The sequence below is a fragment of the Netta rufina genome (assembly GCF_964035555.1).
Source record: "Netta rufina genome assembly, chromosome: 3".
Classification (NCBI taxonomy): Eukaryota; Metazoa; Chordata; class Aves; order Anseriformes; family Anatidae; genus Netta; species Netta rufina.
In genome coordinates, this window is record NC_140125.1 from 50,241,098 (window position 1) to 50,267,234 (window position 26,137).

The 26,137-nt window shown below is 39.3% G+C and overlaps 1 protein-coding gene across 1 annotated transcript; it reads left to right on the forward strand.

Moving 5' to 3' along the window:
* Positions 1-20: 20 nt before the first annotated feature.
* Positions 21-25,752, forward strand: LOC311207798 (plasminogen-like; the record flags this gene model as incomplete). Its single annotated transcript, XM_084284096.1, has 19 exons — positions 21-69; positions 1,380-1,515; positions 2,748-2,854; positions 6,432-6,546; positions 7,455-7,627; positions 8,212-8,341; positions 8,469-8,587; positions 10,913-11,075; positions 11,981-12,111; positions 12,982-13,141; positions 14,705-14,886; positions 15,849-15,997; positions 16,734-16,827; positions 18,045-18,162; positions 19,261-19,335; positions 20,349-20,489; positions 22,864-22,970; positions 24,417-24,562; positions 25,591-25,752. 19 exons carry the CDS (start codon positions 21-23, stop codon positions 25,750-25,752), a joined length of 2,457 nt encoding a protein of 818 aa, XP_084140222.1.
* Positions 25,753-26,137: the final 385 nt, after the last annotated feature.

Below are 26,137 nucleotides of genomic sequence, written 5' to 3' on the forward strand. Positions count from 1 at the left end.
CACCTTCCAGCTGGGCCAAAATGGGAATTAGCAAAGCTGCCTTGCTCTTTCTTCTTGTGCTCAGCTCGGGTAAGAGTCCTTTGCCTTCCACTTGCAAGGGGGAGATGGGGGCCAAATGCTTTCAAGCTCCATGTTGTGAATATGGGTCCCAAAACCCATGTATCAACACTTACCTGGATGAGGGTGGGTTTGGGGCTTGCTGGCCAGCAAGAATTGTTGTTGAACAAAGCAAGAGCTGCGGTTGCTCTGGTGTGTTTGTTAGAGACATGAGAAGAGTAACAGCCTTGGTGTGTGCATGGGAACAAATGGCCTGTGAGAATGCTGTACTAAATATCAACGTAAGGAGAAAATGGATGTAAGTGGGGAAAAGCCCCTTTGCTGATGCAGGGGCTGGGGTTCCTCAGAGAAAACACTTATGAATTTCCTGTGTCTATAACTGATCTTGAAAAATGAAATATTTAAATCGCATCTCTGACATAACTCTGTAGCCTAATGCTGGATATGGAAATAAATTGCTGTTAAGATTAGGAATAGAAACATAGAATCTTTACAGACATAAAAAAAAAAAAAAAAAAAAAAAAAAAAAAAAAAAAGATTGCGTGGCAAACTTCTTTATGAGCATAAACCTTTTAGAGTTAATTATTAAATCTATAAGCATGTATTTCTACACATCTTATGCATATGTGGCTTTCCAATATAATCATACTAATTGATTTACTAATTTACAGCCTTGGATTACTTTGTTGCAACACAGATGCAGCCTTACAAATTCGTTATTAAGACTAGTTGAGCCATTGCAACAAAAAACATGGTGGCCATTGTAAAAGGCCATGCAGTCATCTTATGATTGAGATTTCTTGCTCCAGGGCAAGACAGCTGAGGACAAGCAGCTACTTGGTGACCAGCTCAACTGTAGTGATTGTGGGTTCCATATAGGAGGACATAAGCTCACATCATCCCAATTCATGCTTCTCCAAAACTTTAATATCAATACCTCTTCCCAAGGTTCTCTGAGTGGTCCCTCTCTCTGCTCCTTGTTACTCTGTTTTTTCACATTTCTTTTTCTCAGTTTCAAACCCATACATAACTCCATTCAGAGCTTCATTTCTGTGTCTTCCTTCTGCTGTTTTTTTGTTTGTTTGTTTGTTTGTTTGTTTTCCTATGATGTGTTCCATGCAGCTGTGTTTGTGACTGGAACACAGGAACAGAATAGAACAGGAACAGAAATTTCCTCAGAGTTTATGGCCTTTCACCCAGAATCACGCAAAATAAATAAGGACCTCACCTGTCAATGCTACGTGGAAGAGGGGACTTGAAGTCACAGATCTTAACTGCAGCATTCTCATTTTTAATGCCTGGTTCTTTTTCATCCCTTGTAGTGAAAGGAGATGTACTGGATGACTATTTAAGAACGGATGGTGTTTGGATCCTTACAAGAAATAAGCAGTTTTATGAGACAAATAATGAAATAGAATGTGCAGAGAAATGTGAAGCTGAAAGAAATTTTAATTGCAGGTAATTTCTGTTGAATCTTAAAGCTATACCTTTGTGAATGACTAGTTGATCAGTGATATGTTCCTCCTGTTGTTCAGAAGTAAGCATTCACACTCAAATTTGGATGGAAAGCACTACAAAACAAAACAAAACAAAACCAAAAAAAAAGCCAACAACAACAAACACACACACACAAAAGCTAAGAAGGTGAATTACTGGGACATGCAGTTGGAAAGAGATGATTTGGAAGAGGCAAATGAGTATTTATTTATTTTATTTTATTTTATTTTATTTTATTTTATTTTATTTTATTTTATTTTATTTTAATTTCATTTCATTTCATTTTTAATTTCAACACTTATAGTGAAGTGGGGCATATTTTTGCCAAGAAACATTGTAATACAATAATACTGAGTCTTCTTCAGCCTTTTTGCTCTACACATCCAACTCAATAACATGCTACTCAGAAACCAGGATGAGAACTTCAGTATGAGATTTACATGAACACATTTGTATAAAACAAGTCCAGAGTGCCTGGGGAACACAAGGTGCTGTCACACGGGTGTCAGGTCATGGGAAGCCACTCCTGGAAAGCCACATTTTTTCCTCCATAGGTCAGGGCAGGTGACTGTCCAGGCAACAGGAGCTGCCTGAAGAGCCGATGGCACCATCTGCACCCCTTGGTGACCCAGGACAAAGTTAGGAGCCAGGTACTGCAGCTCTGCCTATAGCAGCATTGCCCATGCCTGTGCATTTGGCTTGTGGCTTTTCTCCACTCATAAATTACAAGGTCAAATAAAGGGTGCATTTACATTGCATCAGTCTTTCTGTAGTAAATGCCCAATTTCCCTCTCCTATCCAATGCTAACTGGAGAGCTGTTTATGCCTCTATAGCTGAATGCTGCCTTGTTTCACAAAGGAACAGTGAGATGTTTTCATTTCGTTGCAGGGAAAGGCACTAACCTGTGCAGCTAGAATGCCATTGGTAATGTTTTGCCAACCCAGTAGCTAGCTTCCCACACAGTAACTTATTCACATAGCCTTGCATCCTGAAAAAGTCAGACACTTCAGAGCAGCAGAAAATGTCACTGTCCCTTGGTGTCTCAGGTACTGAATACAGTCTCTGAAAGACGTAAGTGGATATAATAAAGTGCTGTTAAAATAATAATTTCTAGAAAATGAATTAGCAATTGCACAATTGGAAACAAATTAAAAATATTGTTTCCTATGTTCTGTGTTCTCAATTTCAACAGGGCCTTCCTATTCACCAGGAAAAAGCTACAGTGTTTAACACTGGCTGAAAATACCAAAACAACACTGATATTCAGCAGCACAGATTCAGTTCTCTATGAGAAGAGAAGTAAGTATGTTATATAACACTATACATTTACATATTAAGCCTGTTTTAACTGCATCCTTGCATTCTCTGATTCAGTGCTGGAGCAAGCAGTTGCAGGCAGTGATAGTTTCAGTGAGGTGGGCTTGCACTCACCTTGCACCCCTTATGAACTGGGTTGAATCTGCCAGAAAATTTCCCATACAGCATCAAGGATTCTTACATTTGACTTGGACTGGACTCAGTCCAATCTCCTTTAGTCATATGTTACTGAGACCCTGCAGAATAAACATATCCCAAAGCAAAAATAATGCCTTTTTCTTCCCACTAAGTATTTAAAGTCCTCTGCTTCATTAAGCTAACGGAGTCCTTAGTAATACAAAATTTCAAGGCTATGGGATTATCTGTGTACCCACCTGCCTAATTTTTGTGTAATAATTCAGTTGAGAATTGTTTGACTGAAATACTTTATCTATCAGGTATATCCTATTTTCTGTTGGCACCCAGTGCAGCAGATACTGTAGGCAGCTCTGTCTCAGCTGCAGTTCCCTTCAAACATCCTGGTCTCAGTCATGAAGAACCACAAAGGAGACACAGAAGGCAGTGAAAGATTTGAGATGTCGCTCTTGGCTTTTGTGCATATCTCTTGAATTTCCTTATGAGTCCAGTGTGTCTGTGCACATCTGATATCGTCATAATGGAATAAAAATTAAAAAACACCTTATCAGGTGATGTCACCATAGAATAGCCTGATATATTTATCTTTTCTGCCTCCTTATCTTTGAAGACAAACCCAAGTAGCTCTGATTCATAGGCTTATCTTCATATGCTGACTTCTGTAGTCTTCTGAAAATCACTGCCACCATCTTTTTGAAGTATCTGGATAATCCAAATGGCATGATATTCTACCTGTAATGGTCCTGATCCACCTCAAAATAGAGATATTTCTCATAAGACTGATTATGAGTATTGTAAAAGTGAGATTCAGCTTTCAGAAGCAACCTAATTATCATAGCTGACATCACCCAGGCTGAACTTGAATTTGCAAATAAAGACAGTAAGTCTGTTCTGAAGTCTCAGAAATATTTTCTGTACCCATCATGACTCCTCAGCACTAGGTAACTGCCTCTGTAAAACTCCTTTCAGCTAAAATAAGATGGAATTTCTTCTGCTTGAAGGAAGCAATCTCCAGCACTTTTTGTGACTGCCACTCCCTTAGGCTCATGTTGACTTTACAATCACACCTGTGCTTAATTCAGACCTCGAAGTTTGTAACAGCTGCTCTGGAGTCCTTCTTGACAGAGTTTATTTTCCTTGAGATTGGATGCAAAAGATTTTCATAAAACAACTATCTTAAAACCAAAAGATTCATCCCTCTGTGAGCCCAACAGTTTGTCTGGCTGTGCTAGGCCACACAATATTATGCAGTCACATTTTACTCCGCCACAGAAAATTTCATTCTGTATGTAGACCATATTCTGGATTGTCCATAGTCACAAAAGAAACTCCATGAACATGTGTCTCATAGTTCCAGTTTTATCTTCTCGTTGTTAATAGCAAAACTCTGTCTTTATGAGGAATCCTCTTCTGATTACAACCTCCTTGTTAAGAGCAGCAACAATCCACAATACACAAAATAGGCTTTTGTGGACTATGCTTACTACATTATATTAAGTCAGATTTCTTTGCATGCATGCCTCTGAGAGTCTTTTCTTTGATCCTAATTTTCCTCTCAGAGTTTAAGAACTGACTTTTTTATCAATTTAGAACATGACTTTTTTATTAGATTAATTAGGCACTGAAATATTCCTTAACAACCTGGTTAGGGATTTCCCTCTCTTTATGGAGCAGCTTCCCCACTGGAACCTTAATTTTGTCTTGACATATAGTTTGGCTCTTGGTCCCATCACTCTTTTCAGGAAAGTGGACTTTCAGCAGTTATAGACCATCAGAGCAATCTCCTATATGGGACAGGAAAGTAGGAGAGATATTGGGGGTTAAGCAGAAAGAAGGCTTATTACTGAACATTTTGTTTCAGAGGGTTCGTATACCAAAGCCTCAGTGTGTGGTAGTCTCCATGTGCCATATGAGCCAGGAAGTTACTTGCTTGTTCTTCGTTCCTGATACAGCTATGCAGAACCTCCACTTCCTCTCTTCAGGTGTCATCTAGACGTGCCCAGGCTTTTTATTTAGATAGGTTAACACAATGTAAGAGGTACCTGGCAACATCAGAAAGCCCATGGGCAAGACTATTAACCACAGATAGTCATGCTGGGACCTGCTACTGGAGTATCAGAGTTGAAGTGGCAGTGACAAGACCCCTGGGCATTCCAGGGGTAACCAGACAACCAGGCAGCAGTTCTCACAAGAGGCATTGTTGGTAAGACATGCAGCACAAATGATGCAAGATGTGTGAGGAGCAGCTGAGGTCATTTGGTTTGTTCAACTTAGAAGGTCAAGGGATGATTTCACTACAGCTGACAGATTCCTCAGGAAGGGGAGTGAAGGGGAAGGCACTGATCTCTTCTCCCTTCCAGGGAGAAGAAAAGATCTCTCATGGACCCACAGGAATGTCGTGAAGTTGCATCAGGGGACGTTCATATTAAATATTAGGAAAAGGCTCTCCACTGAGAGGATGGTCAGGCACCCCAGAGCAGTGGTCATAGAACCAAGCCTGCTGGAGTTTGAGAAGCATTTGGACAACACTCTCGGACATAGTTTTATTTTTAGGTGGTCCTGTGTGGAGCCAGAAGCTGGACTGAATGATTATTGTGGGTCCCTTCCACCTTGGAATTTCTATGATTCCATCATTTGCACACCCAATCACACACTGTGATGGCAATAACCATAGCAAGGTGCCTGAGCAAGGCTCAGTTTATCCTATTAGGTTGGTCTCATATTATTGCTCTATCATCTTTATTTTTTATTTGGGGATTTAGGGCATCCTCCATGTGCAAACAAATTACAGGAAAGGGGAAATTAGGGTCACTCCCAATGACTGGAGATATTTCAGTATCTGTTAATAAAAGCATCACCAATGGTCTTTGCATTCTCCCTTTCAAGGAATCCCACCAGAAAGCATCTGAGGTCTGAGTCTAAGAGGAATCAAAGGTGTCACTTCTGTGACAAACATATTCAGATAACTAAAAAATGATCTGTCCTGAAGGGATGGTTGCATGATACCCATACTGTGAATGGCCTTATGAACGATACATTTCTGTTAATCCCCAGGTGATGGTGAAAGACCTTCTTTCTTATCTCAGTAATATGACAATATAAATATGTATTTCATACACAATATATATATATAGTAACTTGTTATATCTGCTTTCCTGATGTGATTTTATTAGCTTCATAACATTCTTCAAGAATTTTCCTCTCTAGTTGCTCAGTCATTTCTAACTATTAATTTTAAAATATCTTATGGAATCACATCTCTGTGTTTGCATGAACAAGAGATTCAAAACATGGGTAAATCTAAACTGTTCAAAACATGGGTAAATCTAATCTGATTAACTTCAGAGTTAAATCTGCAAACTCTCAGATTCAAGAGATGCAATGCTATAACACCACTGAATTAACAAAGCCAATTCCATTTCAGTTTACCTTCTACAATGTAAAAGAGGAATTGGGAAGGACTACAGAGGAACAGAAGCCAAAACTTGGAGAGGTATTCCATGCCAGAAGTGGACGGAAAAAACACCCCACGATCCAAAGTATGGCCTTTTTTATATTTGTCTTCATGTTGTTCTGAATCTTTTCCAAGCTTCTTCATGTATATAAATGACTTTATAGCATGTTATTAAAGCCAAATGTCAGGTGATTTTTTTAAGACACAATTTTGTCTTCATCTCTCTTGTTACTTTTCATTCTACTGTCAGAGAACTGCAATGGTCTGGATAATGAAAGGCTGCATTGTCAGCTAGAGGAGCTATGTCTATGTGCTGGGGCTCCTAAGGAGGTGAAATGCTGCTTCCACCAATTCATGATGAAAATTTTGCTATTTGTGACTGTGGGGCTAGAATTTCTCTCTTTTGTATGAGGTGTGAAAAAAAAAATGAGCAGTGGTAAAATGAGCAGTGGTGTCTGTCCAGCTTTATGACTCCCCTGCTAGCCTTCATTCTAATGAAACTTGGAAGCACTTATCTAGGTCTGTTGTTTAAAACCTTTTAGTCTTTTCTTGGAGGACTGCTATTGGTAAAACCATAGGGTCACTTGCTTCAAAGTCTCTGAAAGTTTGAGTCCACTTGCATTTGGTCAATAGATTCTAGAAATATTCCACTTTTAAAGCAGTAGCCTTAGGAAAAATACATCAGAAAGCCTCAGGATGCAATTAGCTGACTGATCAGCTGGATGCAAGTATTAAAGACAATAATTTACCTTTGAGATTGGCATAGTTCTTACAAGATCGTTCATTAGTGGCAGCTGGGGTCTAGGAAGAGTCTACTAGTAACGGTAATTACAGCATGGTGTTCAGATTTCATTTACGTGTTAGAACAGGGAATCTGTTTCTCTCATTTTTGCTACAAATCAATAGAGCCCAAAGATAGCTGAGAAAGCTGGGCATTTCCCTTCTGCTCTTCTGACTGGATTGAATTAAAATGTAATTTTAATACTGTTGCAGTATTACACCTGAAAAATACCCCAGTGCAGGGTTGGAGGAAAACTACTGTAGAAATCCTGATGACGATGTAAATGGACCCTGGTGTTATACAACAGATCCTGCGATCAGGTTTGATTACTGCAACATCCCAGAGTGTGAGGGACAGGTCATGCAGACTGCAGAAGCTGCAGAAGGTATGTTTATTTTTCAGGGAAGGGGCTTTCAAGTAGGTAATATTATTCCTGCAATTTACTCCTACTTTATTCTTGCCAATTGGTTTCAAATGTGAATTTAGATCAAGCTGGAATGTAAAAATTCATCAACACAAAGGTTGTTTTCATAACTGGCTCCAGTTTCAACAAAATTTATAAATATAGAAGAAATTAACAATTATAATAATTTGCTGGTTTTGTTCTACGCTTAACCCTAATATTTTTTTTTTATTTTAACAACAGTAAAGATTGACCCAAGTGCTGTGTTACATATTGAACCCCTGCTGCTACCAGTACACATGGATACATGGCAAAGCTCCACCCTGATATATAGAGATATCCCTAAAGCTTTTAGGGATATACGTGTCCCTAAAGTTTAATTCACTTGGATAGGGTGTAACCCGTGGTCTTCTGGATTCCTTTCATCATCACCTGGAGCAAAAGCCTCTAAAAGAACAGCAAATATTTATTATTTCTGCTTTCCTTTCAATGTAGTCTTTCATGAGTGGATCAGGATCAGAGTTCAAGAGCTAGTGCAAACCTTGCTTTGTTTTCATTCTGTATAGGTCCCACAGTGGAGTGCATGATGTGTAATGGTGAAGACTACCATGGAAATGTTTCCAGAACAGAGTCCGGGCTGGACTGCCAGCGTTGGGATGCCCAAGAACCTCATATGCATGGATATACACTGAAACAGTGAGTCATACCCACTGCTGAACTGCCCCCACTCATTTCCACAGTGCCTGGGAAACCCTGCCTGCAGACAGCCTAGTTGCTACAGCTAGGCTGACTCACAAACCTGTCTTCCATTTTCGATGTGCAGCTTTCCAGGGAAGGATCTGAAGATGAATTATTGCCGTAATCCTGATGGTGAACTTCGGCCTTGGTGTTTCACCACCAGCCCCACTAAACGCTGGGAGTATTGTAACATTCCTCGTTGCAGTGAGTCTGACTTCTTGAGATCACTCCACAGGGTAGCTCTTCTAATTAAAATTATGCAGGGAGGGGAAAGACAAGAAATGACAGCTGTGAGTATCCTGAGGAAATCCCTGTGAATCAGGCAAATTATGCATTAATGAGCAGAACCACTCACTGTGTTTCTGTTGCATAAAATCATGTAAGGTCACTGAGAGTGGAGGTGTCACAAAGTGCAACAATGCCAGAGGTGTTATGGAAAACAGAATTTGTCTTCAACCACCTTACTTTTCAATTTATCTGAGAAGGCAGAGCTTTCAGTTTAAATCTCAGGTGGTAGTTTTCAGTTGAATTGCTGACTCATGGAAAATACATAAGCCACCATGGCCATTCTGTGATATTTTACCTGGATTTGGCCAGCACAGCCAACACTGCCTTTTCCTTAGTGAGAGATAAATCCTGAGAAAAAAGTTCAGACCTCAGGAGAAAATCTGATTTATCACTGAGCTAGATTAATGCATTAAGTTGAGCACACTAGATCTGGACTTTTCCAAGGACTGAATAATGAGATTAGCACTACCATTAGTAGAACTGTACTGCACTTTGAGAAAAGAAAAAACAAACAAACAAACAAACAAAAAAAAAACACCTTTGCATTTCTATCTCTAGAGCTTGCTTTCTTAACATCTGCTCTTGACAGTGCTCTAAGCAACAGCATGTGTTTACTAGATCTAGTTTACTTCAGCATAAACAATTATAGATGGAAGAATAAGTATATAGAATTCTGCATGATGAAGTAGATTGTGAAAGATACTATAGCATCTCCATTTTGTGCCTAAAACATAAAGTTTAAATAGGACCTATTAGAGGCCTATTTGTCTGCTCTGAAAATTACATATACAATGTAATAGGCATGCATTGTAAATTCATTTTCTCTTTGGCTTCTGCAGGTTCTGTGGCTCTGATCATTAGTCTTACTTTGATGTTCCCCACATACCAGACAAATTCATTTTCTTTCACACTTTCTCCTGCCTCACTTTCCCAATCCACTGATACTGGAGCCTTACCTCTGAAGACTGTTGTGCTTTCTCTCAGCATTTCTTCTTAGCCCTTATCTTTACCCTTTCTGCCCTTCTACCCTACCTATACATATTATCACAGAATCACAGAATCACAGAATCACAGAATTTCTAGGTTGGAAGAGACCTCAAGGTCATCGAGTCCAACCTCCAACCTAACGCTAACAGCCCTCCACTAAACCATATCCCTAAGCTCTACATCTAAACGTCTTTTGAAGACTTCCAGGGATGGTGACTCCACCACTTCCCTGGGCAGCCTGTTCCAATGTCTAACAACCCTTTCAGTGAAGAAGTTCTTCCTAACATCTAACCTAAAACTCCCCTGGCTCAACTTAAGCCCATTCCCCCTCGTCCTGTCACCAGGCACGTGGGAGAACAGGCCAACCCCCACCTCGCTACAGCCTCCCTTGAGGTACCTATAGAGAGCGATAAGGTCGCCCCTGAGCCTCCTCTTCTCCAGGCTGAACAAGCCCAGCTCCCTCAGCCGCTCCTCGTAGGACTTGTTCTCCAGACCCCTCACCAGCTTCGTCGCCCTTCTCTGCACCCGCTCAAGCACCTCGATGTCCTTCTTGTAGCGAGGGGCCCAAAACTGAACACAGTACTCGAGGTGCGGCCTCACCAGAGCTGAGTACAGGGGGATGATCACCTCCCTCGCCCTGCTGGTCACGCTGTTCCTGATACAAGCCAGGATGCCGTTGGCCTTCTTGGCCACCTGAGCACACTGCTGGCTCATATTCAGCTGACTATCCACCATCACTCCCAGGTCCTTCTCCGCCTGGCAGCTCTCCAACCATTCCTCTCCCAGTCTGTAGTTCTGCTTGGGGTTATTGCGCCCCAGGTGCAGGACCCGGCACTTGGCCTTGTTGAACTTCATGCAGTTGACCTCAGCCCATCGGTGCAGCCTAAATTATTATATTATACTAATGTGCTCCCTTCATCCCACTTGTCTTTACAAGACCATAAAGGACTGCTTATTGCCTTTCTAGCTCTGCTCTCAAGGGACTGCAGGCACAGCATCTGGCTTGTCTCAGCAAACTTATTTACTGACTGATGTGAAGGGGCAGACAGAGGACACCCATTTGGCAGCCTGAGTTCTTGTGATAACATACATTTCGGCTTTGCCATGGCTTTTCACCAATGTCATCTCTGCTAAAATAAAAAAATACACGTTCACCATTACAGACATCAAAGGTGTTTTGATATATTTGAAGGCATTCATTAGCTATGTTTTTTTTCTTTTTTCTTTTTTCTTTTTTTTTTAATCCTGTTACAGCTACGCGCCCACCAGTTTCTGGCTTGAGTTCCCAGTGTATTTCAGGGCATGGAGAAGACTATCGAGGCAGGATAGCTATCACAGAATCGGGAAATGTTTGCCAGCACTGGAACATGCAGTTTCCTCACAAACATGGCTGGATTCCTGACAGATATCCCTGCAAGTATGCTGAGACTCCTCATTTTAATGAATACCCAAGAACATAGTTAGCCCTTAGCGAACAAGATGAATAGGCAACAGGAGCACAGGTTTTCTGAGTTATGATGATATTTTCTCTCCTTTTGTCACCTTTCATATTGCTGTTCAGGTCTTGCTTTTTTTTTTTTTTTCTTTCTTCTTTTCTTTTCTTTTTTTTTTTTTTTCCTACGTTCCTTTTTTATTTTTAACCAACAGCTTTGATCTCATGTACTTGTCTCACCTGTACTTGCACTTCTCCTCATCCCATTGCACAGATATGGGTATTTACTGCTTTTATATTAACAGTGTGCTTTTATATTGACTTTGTGCTTTAACACACTTTCAGTGTATTACTCTCCTGAGGAGCATTGCTCCAAGGCCCAAAATGCTCCTAGGTCAGAGGAGATGGGTCTATAGAGCATTGCCAATAGGCAGGGGTAGCTGGGAATGACCAGGCTTTTAGCTCTGTATTTGGATCCAGTGGGTTATGAAATGGATTCTTCAAGTTTCCCTGGGCATGTGAAATCCTGTCCATCATCACTGCAGAAAGCTGCTGAGAGCAGAGAGAAACAAGTGACATCCAGACTTGCCTGGTTTTTGTAGTAAGGGTCAGGTACACCGAAGACTTCAATATCAGCTTTTACTGCCCTATATTGGCTAAAAAACAAGAGCAGAAAGTGTAACCATTGTAAAAGTTCTTCATATAACATCAACATTTAAACGGGAAATTCAAAGGCTGTTGGCTAGCCCAGAATAATGGTACATGAGGCAACAAATCTGTAAGAATAAATATAACCTCTGAGTTGAGTTCTGCATGCAGTAATTGTTAAGTCTTGCACATAACCCTTCTTGATTTCCATGAGTAATTTAAAGCCAGTGTTACTGTTTCAGGGGCTTAGAGGAAAACTACTGCAGAAACCCTGATGGAGAGAAGAGGCCTTGGTGCTACACTAGCAACAGCAGTGTTCGGTGGGAATACTGTTCAATTCCCCGTTGTGATGGGACAGAGCAAGGGAGCGCTGGTATGAGTAACTGGAGTGTACTTGAGATAAAGACTTCAGAGCTGTGAAACACTTCTTGTTTCTCATTGTAATTTCAGTTCTTGTTTCTCCTGGCAAATCTTTTTCGGTCACTTTTTCACTGTTGTTTATGCAGTTGCTTTGCTTGGCATGTTGGAAAACCTGTCAGATTTTGGACTTTCAATGGTTAGTAAGTGCAGTGAAGGCCGTAAGTCATCAGCTGACCCAGCAGAAGAATTACAGTATCAAAAAATATAAATATATTTTTTATTCCTTTTATTTTTTCCCCCAAAGGTAGGGCATTTCTAGGAAGTTCACTGAAGAATGAAAAAGAGCTTTAAAGAGATTTTTAAAAGTGCTAAATAAAAGGAAGTCCTATCTTTGGAAAGTAACCATGGAAGAGAGGACAGTAGATTCCAAAGTCCAAAAATATTAAAAAATCTCATCTGAAACATCCATCCATTCAAGCACAGAAAATAACAAGAAAGTGTTAGTGCAATCAAAAGAGTAATAGAAGAATAGGAGTTTAACATCATCTATATTTTTGAATTATTTGAGACAAAATAGCTAACATCTCTAACCTTTGAGGATTTTTCATTTTCAACTCAAACATTTCCACAAATGCCAAAATGAAACTGAGGAATGCACTTTCCACCAGCCAGCATCTGACATATAAGGGTAATCTGTGAAATCTCTAAATAACTTTGGAAATGCCCTTCCGTTTTTCACACTGGCCAAGATGTTCTCACTGGAAGCCCTCTGTATGAATGAGTCAATCCCTTCTGTTTTCTTGTCTGTTTGATTTTTCTTGTGCCTGTTCAATATGAAGATAAAGCCATGATGCAAGGGACAGGTTTCTGCTGTTTGCTGCAGATGTGCCAGCACAGATTCCCCAGGTGGAGGAGTGCTATCGAGGCAAAGGCCTAAGTTATCGTGGCACAACTTCCGTCACTGAATCAGGAAGGAAATGCCAAGCCTGGAACTCCAAGTCCCCACACAATCTTGAAAAGATCCTGAAAAAATTCCCAAACGCGTATGTATCTCACTTTTTTTAACTTTTTTTTTTTTTTTTTTTTTGCTCTGACAGTGATCATTGCTGAAATTTTTGCTATCTTTGCACATTTATGCTATTAAAAACTAATAGGGAATGTACATATAAAAGAGAATTTCTTTCACTATCATTTTACCAAGATACAGAAACATTTTCTGTTAGTCTCATTTATAAAAGCTGTGTTTACCTGTAATTTAAATTCTTAGTAAAATACCACTGTAACCCTTTATTCATAAACCTGAGCTGGTATAACCAAATCTGGGAGGCCTGTAATCAGAGTTTGGTATCTACTGAATGCCTTTTGTTAAGAATTTGAGATGTTCATGGGGGCCTTTCTACTTGTTTCATCTGGGGAAAACACAGCATTTGTGTTGCAAACTACACAGACAAGTGCATTATGATTAGAACTATCATTTTAGATGTTCTTTGTGGTTGTAACTGGGCATCCAGAATTTCATTTAGAGAATTTTTGCCGTTGATTTATTTACTTTCTTATTCAGAGTAAAAATACTGGATTAAGTAACAACTTAGAGATCTAGCCATAATTACTAATGTGCCAGTTGTCAATAAGCATACAAAAGCAACAAGACTATTGCTATGACATCCATCACTGCTTGGTGGATTACAAGTATGGGCAGGATCTTTAGTATTTTTCTATTTTTTTGCCTTTTTTTTTTAAATAATGTCACCCTAAATAATTTTATTTGGAATTTTTCAGTCTTTTTTTGTCATAAAAATAACAACATATTGAAATATACTCAGAGAAGGCACATTTTTTCACAGACATTTTTAAAAAATGAAATTTAGCTGTGAAAATGTGGAACTTGTGTATTCTGGCATATCTGAAAACAAACAAAAAAAAGTATTTCAACTTTTTTCAAGATGGGGAAATACCACAACTCTGCAAATTGTTGGAGAAAAATACTCTAATTCCCCCCTGCCCCAGCAAGTTCAGTCATGGGAGTATTCCTGCTGAATTAAGTGTTGTGGGGTTTGTGTCTTTTTTTTTGTTTTGTTTTTGTTTTTTGTTTGTTTGTTTTTTGTTTGTTTGTTTGTTTGTTTTTGAAATAAATAAAAAAGTTAATAATAATTTGCATGAGTATTTAATTTCCATGCTTCTTCATATAAGAAAGAACCCTCTGGCATTAAAAAATATATATATAACCTTCCAGCATATTTATTGCTAATTTGCACATTCACACAATTGTGTATGCTCATACATATTGCTTTGAAATAAATTTATTGTCATATCAAGCATTTATTTAACTACTCAGTACTTTGACATATTGCAGCCAGAATTTAAATTTGTGGTTGAATTACATTTCTTTATGTATAAATATATTCATGACTCTGATGTACATGGGAAATATAACTCTCCGGTTGTATCACAGCCATTAATGTTTTTGATGGTAATACGGTACCTGGCAATAGTAAAAGAATTAATACATGTATATATCTCTGCATAGTACATATTCTTTTTGGCAAGATATTCCCATGATTACTTTCTGTCTTATGCAGAATGAATATTTGTACCTATTTTCACAGGGATTTGAGGGAGAACTATTGTAGGAACCCAGACGGTGATGACCGCCCGTGGTGTTTCACCACAGACCCCAACAAGATCTGGGAGTACTGCAATCTCAGGAGATGTGATGATCATACAGAAGACGCCACACCAAATGACCGGAAGGAACAAAGTGTTGTCCTGACTACACCCACCACGTCTGGTAACAGATGGCTATAGCTGTCACCTCCTGTCACCACAAATAGCAATATCTTTCAGAGTTATTCTTGAGTAGTACTAGAACATACGCGTTATATCCCTCCTCCAGATTTCAGAACCATACTGCTGTCAGATTATATCCTGTAGCCTGTATCATTTTACAGTACTTTCTGTGGGATATCTTTTTCATTTAGGGGACTGAGAAGAAAATAGACAACAATTTCTGTTGTTGTGTGCTATTGAAATAAAATAACAGTAAATGTTGTTAAGAGAATTTTGCTTGTGCTGTGCTTTATGTTTTTAGGATGTTGTCCTTATCTTGCTGTATTGTTCATAGGCAACCATGTTATTGAAAATGTGTACACCAACAGAGGAAGGCTTTTGCCCTGTCTTTCATTAATACTTCCTTAATTAATATGACCTCTTGGTCAAAGCAGTGTGACTTTTCAGAATGTTTGGTAGAGCTTTCCATTGAATATTTATTTTGCAAGGGAATTTGGCGGGGTTAGATAAAAAATTCACTCCTAAATGGCAATGTACTCTTACTCACATGCAACAGGAAAAAGTAGCTGAAGTGATGCCCTTGGAAACAACAACCGCTCTCTCAGTATAATGGCCTGATGACCCTTAAACATGCTTTTCTCTTGAAAGGTGTTTACTGATCCTAGGTTAGCAAGGATCTTGGAGTCTTTTCAGATATTTGCAGTATGTTACAGAAAATATTTAGCCTGAAGTTCCTTGATTTTTTTTTGCAGTTCAATTACTCTGTATGTCCAGGAAGACATCCGTCTTGACAAACTAAGAGATCACATCCCAGGGTACATTTTTGTCTTTCCACTATAGACAGTAAAGAGCGTGTAAATCCTGAAAGTACTTAATCTGACTTAGTTCTGCTTACCACCACCAAATATAGATTCAACAGGTAACAATCATTTATTTTTATTTTTATTATTTTTTTTTCCACAGACTGCATTAATGGCAATGGTAAAGACTATCGCGGCACAGTCGCAAAAACTGGAAATGGCAGGACTTGTCAAGAGTGGAGTTCTCAGAGCCCTCATAGCCACAAATACTTCACTCCTCTGACTCATCCAAGAGCAGGCCTGGATAAAAATGTAAACAGTTGCTAATTCACCTGATGTCATTGAACGTTGTCTCCTTTCTCCATGACCCCTCAGTAAACACTTCATATTGAGTCTCTATAGACCAAGCTAAGTGTACCTGGAAGTCATCATGTTGATATCCTAGACCTACAGCAGTGCTGGAGAGGGAATGATGCATTTAACATTACCTAGGATGTTGTTATTTCAAGCACAGCATAAGGTTGATGATGACATGCAAACAATGCAGAAAAAAATGATGCAGGGCTTTTCTTATTTCTGCAAGCACCAGAGCAATGCATTTTGCTGTTTGTCACCAACTGAGCAGGTTTCTGGCATACTCTCAGGGCTGACCTAATTTGCTGTCACTGACTTCAGTAGAAGGATTAAGCCAACAATAGGTGTTTTAGTGCAAAGCGCTTAATCATCCCACATCAAACTTTACTTCTACAAACTTTACTTCTCAGAAGACCTTAAAAAGCATTAAATCTAGGCTGAACTCTTGGTGGATGAAGAAAATTATAGTAGCTTTGTCATATTTATATAATTTTACTATTGGTTTTGAGATAACAAAAATTAGAATTTTGTGTTTAGTGGCAACAGAAAGCACATAACACCTAATGAAGAAATGGTTGGGGGAAATGATTCAAAAATTTTGATTAACACTTTTTAGAAAGCATGCATCCATAAACTTCTTTATTCTGTGGCTAACATTTGGAGTCTTCATTCTTTGTTTTTGTAATTATTACAGTATTGCAGGAATCCTGATGGAGATGTAAATGGTCTTTGGTGCTTCACAACAGACCCAGAAAAAAAATGGGAGTACTGTGAAATCCCGCGCTGCTGTAATTATCCTTAAAGACTTCTCTGTTTTCCCATTCTACAACCTATCATGATAGTTACAAAAAGTTTTCAGTCCAGCAGCAAACAACTCTAGTAGGCAGTAGCTTTAGATTTGAATTTAGATCTGTATGGCATTTTGACAAAACCTGTAATATTCAGCCAGTTTAGATAGCGTGGTGCCAAAAATCATCAATAAGACTTCATAGATAACAATTCATATGCTCTTTATTATCAGTGAGGCTAAGCACTCAGAGTTGCTAGATGAATTTGAGATATCCAGTGAAGCTGTGGAAAGAGGCACTCCTTCCCTGGAGTGATCAAACACAGGAGAGGATTTCCTTGACATGCATGTCAAGGAGTGTGCTTTCCAAGCACTTTGTGGCAGGACTAATGCCTTGAGAACCTGCTAAAACGAATTAATTATCTGTTAGTTGGGAGTACTAGAGATTAATTTTTTATCATTTACTGACATCATTTGTATTCTGATCTGGATGTTAAAATAATTTGTCCCTTGACATGTCGCCTTTCTTTTGGGAAGTTAGTGAATTTGGTCCTGGATATTTATGCAGGTTTCCTTCATTCATTCTCTTCTGGGATAGTAATTGTTATACTGAGTGGATGTACTGTTTGTTGAAAATTCAGCAGAAAAAGATGTTTTAGCTTCTCTGGTGTCCTGGCAATGGATGCCAATAACAATTGTAAAGTACTGGGAGCGCTATGTGGTGCACCTGCTAGAGGCATCTCACTTGCTTTGCTCTTTGATCAAGGTGTAGCCTGTAATGTTTTGAATATTTTAGAAATTCTTATTATATTGAATTGATCTGGGCAATAAACTTACTTTCTTTAACTCCCTTTCCCTTCAATTTCCACCCCAAATTTTCATTTTGGGGGAGGGCTCACTGTAGTTTTACCTATGTTATCTGACGACATCCAAGTACTTAGCTGACAATTTTTGCCAGGTAAATTAATGTCTTATGTCGAAGGTGATGTATTAGCTCCAGGTTAAAATGCTCCAGGTAATGATAACATAATGTCGTCTAAGGGTCTGGTTGTTTCCTTATTCTTAGTTCCTATTAAAGAACATAAACAGTGAAAGCCTAAAGAAGATATAAAAATGCTTTATCTCTTTCTCTTTCATCAGATTGCACTGTGAATAGCATTACAGATGTGCATTAAAACCTTTCATTGTAGCTTTTTTTTTTTTTTCTCAATGCTGTAGCTTCTTCTGATCATGACTGTGGAAAATTTCCAATGAGAAGTGGGAGAATCTGTGAGCAATATGGCATGTGTGATGCATCTCCAGGGTCTTGGCCTTGGCATGTCAGTCTCAGGTCAAGGTATTGATATTCCAGACTGTATCACCACTAGTAAACACCAGGGTTTCACAAGAAACAGGTATCAGGAAGGGACTGGTATGAAACAATGCATATGTTTCTGGAGACTGGACTTGGTTTCTACATAAAATAACTTTACATTTAAAATTAACTTTTTGTTTGTTTGTTTGTTTGTTTGTTTGTTTTGTTTTGTTTTGTTTTGTTTTGTTTTGTTTTGTTTTGTTTTGTTTTGTTTGTGTGTGTGTGTGTGTCATAATGTTGACAGGTAGTTACTATTAAGTCATTAGTCCCAAACTCTCCACTTTCTCCCTAATCTCTAGAGAGCAAATTTGAACCGCAGACCTTGAATATGGTTTGATTTACTGAAATGGGGAAGTAATAATTCCCACTGAGGATAATGACAGTTATTGGCATTCTGCAATGGGCCCAAGAATGTTCAAATGTAAATTGCTGTTGTGACTACACTAGTTGTGCTAGAAGTCCTGTGAAGATCACTGTCTCTCTGTATTAAAAAAGAAAAAAAAAGATTTATGCATAGCATTTCCACAGCTGCGGAGTGGCTGAACAGGATATGAAGAAGGCTAATGAAAATTTGTATAGAATTGTTGACAATCACCATAAAAAAATAATAGCCCAAGAGAAGTTGAAAGTCCATAGTAAGACTTAGTAAATAACTAGTCCAAGACATCCCCACAGATAAGCAGGATGTAGCCTTTTTTTAATTGCTTATCAGGACAAACGCATTACATCACAAGTGAAATTTTTAGGAAATGCAATTACTTTTATTAAATTCCTGAAAGCACACCTCTAGCCTCTAAAGTATACCTCTAAACTGGATCATTGTAGCAAAAGTGTCACCTGGGTATCAAATTTCTGTTTATATCTGTCATGTTTTGATGCAGATAAAGTTTGTCCTTTGAAAATCTGTATTTGACTTCTCTTGCGATTGGTAGGTGACAATCTCTGAGTGTTAAAAGATTTCAATATGGGGATTATTGCTTGTTTGCTAGTAGCTAGTGTTTCCCATTGGGCACAGCACAGGTGGTAGAGAATTGACCGTGCACTCTTACATTAATGTGATTATTATCTTCTCTTTTCTAGCACCAACACACACCATTGTTCTGGCACTCTGATACATCCACAGTGGGTCCTTACTGCAGCTCAGTGCTTGCAAGAGTGAGTATCCACTAGAATGAGTGACAAGCATTCCTTACAGCTTGATGAGAAAATCAACAGAGGTGCAAGATGTACCTGCAAAGGCACTTTACTGACCTTGGAGGGCGGTTCCTTGGCCTGTGCAACATCTGCACAGTCTCTGCATGTTAAAGCAGGCAAGGAGCATCTCTAATGTCTGAAGTGAGCAACTGTGTGTCTTGGGGAATCACTTAATAAGTTAAAGCCTTAATAACACTGATGACTGATAAAGGCAATACACTCTACTGAGACATGAGAAGTTTATAGAATAGCAAAGCCATATCCAAAGTAGTAAGTTACCTGATAGCACAGTTAATGTCATTGCAAGCACTGTAGTATGGTCATTTTGGTTTTTGCCCTACAGTATGCAGGGTCCTTGTTTTGTTTCCTTTTCTTTTTACTACTCTTAAAAGCTGTAGTTCAACTGCTCCCATCATTCTTTTGGTGATGCAAAAAGAAGTAAGTGTTTCCCTTTGAGGCTGGTTAGAGCAGAACCAGGGCTTGTGTCAAGAAATTTCCAGCTGCTTGCTACAGCCTCCCAACCTACGCCTTACTTCCTGTCTTTTCTTGCCAGCAGGTAGATTTGTCTGCTGCTTCTGTCTCAGTCAAATAGATGCAGAGCACAACAGAGGTTACCTCCTCCATCTGCTGTATCTCTCACCCCAAAGCATGCTGAATGGCAGCTGTGATGGTGCTAATTGTACTTAGAAAAATTGTGGCTAGCAGCTGACCCTCAGGGCTTCAGCAGTTAAGAACACTGCAAGAAGGTGCCACATTGTTTACAGCTCATGGGATTTTTCATTACTATAATAATCAAACTGTCAAAAAAATCTAATTTTTCTCCTCCCCAAGAGTAAATGTGGACGTCCATAGTTACAAACAGCAGCCTAGCCATCTTGTTTATTGCAGTTCTCTTGGGAAATGAGCAAATTTTATGAGTGACATTCCTGATTCTATGCATGGGTCTATAACGTTGCTACTGTCATTTCTTCCAGGTCAACAGATCCCTCTTCCTATATGGTCTTTCTTGGGATACAGAATCTAAACGCACCAGCACCATCCCTTCAAATACGAAGTGTTCAGAAATTATTAAAAGAACCAGGCGGAGCTGACATTGCCCTGCTAAAGCTGCACAGGTGCCATTTCAATCCGAGTTTTCCTCACTTTTCTACATCTTTATTCTGAAGTCGTGAGTTACCTTAGCCTAGATTTGTGTGAGTGTGAGAGTCCCTTTGAGTATTAGCTTACACACCTATTCAAGGGCAAATACTGAGCATCTGTCCTCCTGAAAGACCCCCCCCCCGTGTGAGCCTGTGTGAGCTACACACACAGTTTAGGAAAGACAACCCCAGTTTAGGATGGGAGGGATTGCCATGGGGGATTCCACTCACCACCTGCTAAGTGGTGTCTCCACTGAAACAGGGAGTGTGGAGGTAAACCAAAGCAAAGTTGTGGCTTCGAGGCTTTTTCTGCTCAGCCATGAGGGCTGTGAGCACCAGCTGAAGTTTTGGCCAAGAAGCACCACAGCTTCTTTATGGAGCAAGTGGAAAGGTCCAGTTTCCTTGACAGTGCTGCAGGCCAGGTCATACGCATGTTTCATGAGCACCAGATGTGGCCAAAAACTCTGTAAAACCAGACCCAACTTGTGATACAGTGAAAATCCCTGTGCATAATTGCAATTTCCTGAAGCCCTCTTTTGTGTCTCGCTTATGTGTCTGAACAGTCTGCTCAAATCTGTGCTGTTATTCCAACACTATTAGTTTTCTTTTGGAATTCTCCTGCAATTTTTTTTTTTCTTAGTCATTAGTTTTCTTCTTGTTCTTATGCTCACCACACATAGATTAAAGAGAATAAAAAGCTTGTGTTTGACCCAAGAATTTCTCTTTAAAACATTCACCATAACATTTTTAATTTTAATGAATTTAGAACATTTCCACTAAATTTCAAACTTAAGTTCTCAGGTGCTTGATTAATGAAAATTCCACTAATTTCAGGTGAGAATAAGAAACTTGTGCTCCACCTGTTTTTCTCTTGCCATTGCTTCTAACTAGTTCATCCATTTCCTCTTCCATTGTGTGCTCTGTGCACATTTGCATGGTAGATACATGCATGCTACAGCACTGCAGTCAGTTTTAGATCAGCAGCACTCACCATCTGAACACATTCTGCATGTGAGATGCCATAAATAGCAGATATGGATATGGACACAGATCCATCAATTTCTGACTTTGGATCAACTTTGCTTATTTTCAACTGCATTAAATCCTCCCTTCATATTTTTTTTTTCACCTTTCTTTGTGGGCCTCATTATTTCCAAATCATACAGACCATACCTACAGTGGAATCACACCTGAGTTGTTAAATACAACCTTGAAGATAAAGGTACTGGAGAAAGAGTGATAGAAAACTGGGGGAGAAGCCACCAAGCTGAGCTTTCTCACTTTATTCTCCTCTTGCCTATCTTGCCTACCAATTTTCAGGATTATTTTTTTTTTTGACAAAAATGGGCTTTATTGAGAAGTGAATGAACAATTTTTGGAAACTACAGAACTGAATTTCATTCCTAAAAGAATAAGGAATTATGCAGGATTAATTTAATGGAACTATGAGAGAGTGGAGGTTAGAAATTCCCATCTTGAACTTCAGAGATCTGGAGGATAGAGTTCAAAATGGTGGTAATGCATTGGCATATCTGTAGCTTTAGCAAAGGAGATGGTTAGCATCTCCTACCCTTCTGGACTGTTTCATTCAGATCATTGTTTTGAAGAAACTTTTACTATCAAATGGGTCAGAATCAGTTCCATTTAGTCTTCCATTCTCCTGTATCTTCATGGGGCTCATGGCCCTTGCACAGCCTAATTAGGAACGGGGGATTTATTAGTTCCTTTAACTGGACATTGGAGATCTTGTTGGCTATCATGTCACATACTTTGAAAATCATTCTGGGCCTGAAAAGAGCCCATATAAAGAGAGGTTTATTTTACTCTGACCCAACATTTGGAGTTTACTCAGATCCTTTTGCTCTCTTTAAAAAGCAAGACCAACCTTTGCAGGGATGGTTCCTGACAGTGGTACATCTCATTTAATATCTTCTTCAGACACAGCTTTGCTATACTGAACCTTCCTTCCTCTTATAAAGTCTCTAGAAATATCCTCTGAGTCAGGGAGGATCTAAGAGAAGTCAGGCTTACCCCACCTGCAAGGGGTGCTAAGGCTGTGCTTGGGCTTGTACATGTTCCTATTACGCTACCTGGGTAATCAGATATCAGCTTGTTAGCACTATGCTGCAAACACACTCACATTGTGGCTGTGCCCACAAACACATCTCAGAGACTTTTGGTTGCTGATAGGTAACCTGCTGGTAGGTAACTTTAAGATGCTGTCATCTTGTCCATCTTTCCCCATCTACCCATCTACCCACTTCCTGGCACAGCCTACTGAATAAGAAGACTGAACAAGTAGATGATCATTTTTATAAGTATCTTTCTTTTTTCTTTGTTTGTTTTACAGTCCTGTAAGAATTGGTGACCATGTAAAACCAGTTTGTTTGCCTGAAACAAGTCTTATGGTGGAAAGAAACTCAGTATGTTTTCTAACTGCCTTTGGAAAAACAAGAGGTAAAGCATATTCAGTGAGGCTGAAAACTTAGGAGGGTTTTTGAATCCAAATTCCAAAATATATGTACTTTGGGAGCCTGGAAAAATTAATTTTGTTTAAGATTTAACTAAGTCAGAAGTCACTGGGCAACATTATTTGTCCTATTTCTTTCTCTCAGACCTCGATCTCACCTCCTCCTCCTTCTCCCCCCCCTCCCCCCCATCACTCACATTAACTCATTAACTGAATTCATTAAACAAGAGAAAACAGAGGTAAATTTTTCTCTCTCTCTCTTTTTTTTTTTTTTTTTTTTTTTGTGTGTCTTTCTTCAGCTTACACATATGCTGTATTTGCACAAATAAGGACAATAGTCAAGTAATATCCTTGACTTTAACTTTGATATTACGATATAAGTTTTTTAAACATATGAATGAAGTTTGTGCTTGCCTTCCTTTGGTTTAAACATTACTGTCTGCAGAGTCTTCTGTATGTTCACTCCAGACAGGTAGGATATACAAGCAAGCACAAGCCTTAAGGCCTTATTCCTGAAACAAGAGAGCATCCCTGGAACTGTGGCTCTGTTCAGTTAGAGCTTACTCAGACCCAACTACACAGGCAAAGGAATTCAAGCTGAAGGTTTTTAATGTCAGTAAAATCTCCACCTGAATTTGTTTCAGAGTCTAGAGTTAAAAAATGAGCTATGTGGACTCCTGCTGCCCATCTCTCACTCTACCTGTGCTCAAGGGTTGAGAATAACCAGCCATTTTCCACTCGCTTTTGCTGCAGCATTATCAAGCAGCATTATCATCAGCATTATCAAGAAACACTTTTCTCTGGTGTGCTTTTTGTTGTTGCTTTTGTTTAGCTTGCCACACGGTGGCAGCTGCTTGCCATGTTCTTGTGATCACAGCCACAAGAAAATGGTACAGGCTAGATTTTTTCTGGTAGTGCATTAGGGTGGGAAAATCAACAGACTATTGTTGTTCTTAAACCGTAGGAGAGGATCCTGCCATGTCATGCAGCTACTTTCTGAAAGGGGGAGCAGAGCTAGAGACCCACATCTAAATATACTCTGCTTTGGGAAAATTCAACCTTAGTTTCAAAAAACTTTGCTTATCTTTAAAACGCTATCTTTAGGCTTGAAAGAATTCAAAACAATGCAAAGTAAATCCAGGCCTTTTCCCTTTGAAATAAGCATGAAATAATGAAAGCCTACAATAGGCACAATGTTTCTGCATACGAAGCATCTGTTTTTATGTATTTTGAAACTCTCTGCAAAGAAGAATAATCACTGCTTATTGAGAGCAGGCATGATCCAATTACATAAAATTTAAAAGATTTATCAAGGTACTTCAGGACCTCAGCATCTATAGTAGAGCTGGGGACAGATCCCAGTCCTTTTGTTACTCAGGCATGACAGTGCCTAGGCTACCATTTACAGGTGCATTTTCTTGTTCTTCACAAAGGTACTAATGCAGGCAAGACATTAAAAGACATTGAATTCCCTGTGCTTGAAAACAGAATGTGCCATCGCCCTGACTTTTTACATGGGAGTATCAATAATCATGAATTTTGCGGTGGATTTACTTTTCGAAGCGTACGTTACTGCGAGGTAAGAATAATCTAGCTTTGAGTGTGAGCACATCAAACGGCAGTTTTTGTTTTCAAGGCTCAGAAATAGCTTCCGTGTTTCAAGGCCTCTGCATGAGGCATAAGTCCTGAGGTATACAGAGCATTTTTTCTTCCTTCACACTGTCAACCAGAGTAGCTGGGAAATTGCATAGGGTAATTTCTCCTTCCTCCCCAAAAGGCATCCTGACATGTCCTACTGGTAGTAGCCCAAGACTGTGAATATCCCATCCCAGCACAAATAAAGACAGTGATATACTACCTGCACTTTCCTTTGTTCCTAGGCAGAGACAGAAAACTAGTGAATGCTTCAGGTGTCCACCTGGTGTTGTACCACATTTTTATTTAATCCCCTGATTGCTAATGCTCGAAGTGCTTCTGGTTTTCTAATTTTCACAAGCATATGAAAATACTTTTAAAATATGATTTTCTTAATAGAGGATATCATGTCGGATATTCTTCAATAAAAATCTGTTGACTACTTGGTGACAGAAAGAAAATGGTAGTCTGTGTGAGCAGGTATTCAGTGCTAGTACAAATGCCATCTCTGAGAGTATGGATGGTGCATTCACTGATAGGCACATAAATTACTGGACAAGGTATTCATATCCTACTATGCCTGGATTTTAAGAAATAACATTATAATTATAATCATTTTGTCTGGAATTAATTAGGTCGGAGGATGTGGAAAATTGAGAGACTTCCTTTTGCTGTGTAATTGGCCTCACAAAGATCTGAGGATATTCCTATATCCATGACTGGTACTTGGGTCTTTCTTCTTCAGACCAAAGACATGGCCTGTGTGCTTGGGAAAAGCTTTTTCCCAAAAATTTTTGTGTACAAAAGGTAGAAGAAAATACTCTCCCTCTCTCTACAGTCCTCACCTCAGCTATATTTCAGAGTTACCACAATGCTTCAGTTACCACAGTCTTATTCCTGCCAATGTTTTGTTGTTTGCATGTCTAGTGTCATCACTAGGGGACTTACCTTATTCTCTCTTCTTGTCCTTAGGCTGAAGTTGGAGGACCTCTGGTCTGCCAAAATAAAGACAGATTTGTCCAATATGGAGTCACCTCTTGGGGACTAGACTGTAGCCAGCCATCAAAGCCTACTGGTTTTGTCCAAATTCCTAGCTTTCTTTCTTGGATCAAGAATGTAATGGCTGCCCACTGAATCTGGATGCAGGCTAGCTTTTCTGCGTCAGAAATGACATTCCTAGTATAGTTTAAAAATCAAAATAATTCGTAAGAATCTTAAATAAATATTGTTACTGGCTGAGAATAAGTAGTTATCAGAAAGAAATAGCTATGTTGACCAATTATTACCATCTGTCAGTATGTTGGTGTTGTGCACAGGTAAGTCAGCCACGCTGCATGTGGCAGTGGCTGTCAAGTTCCTGCTTCAAACCTCTCCTCTGAGAAATGCTCCAGCTCATGAAAATTACTTCCTTTCTGTTCAGACACCCACCGTTCTGCTTTGTACATGCAAGCAACTTGCCTATTTCTAGGCACTAGGTCTTCCTAAAAACCTGTGCAAGAAACCTTCTCCCAAACAAGCA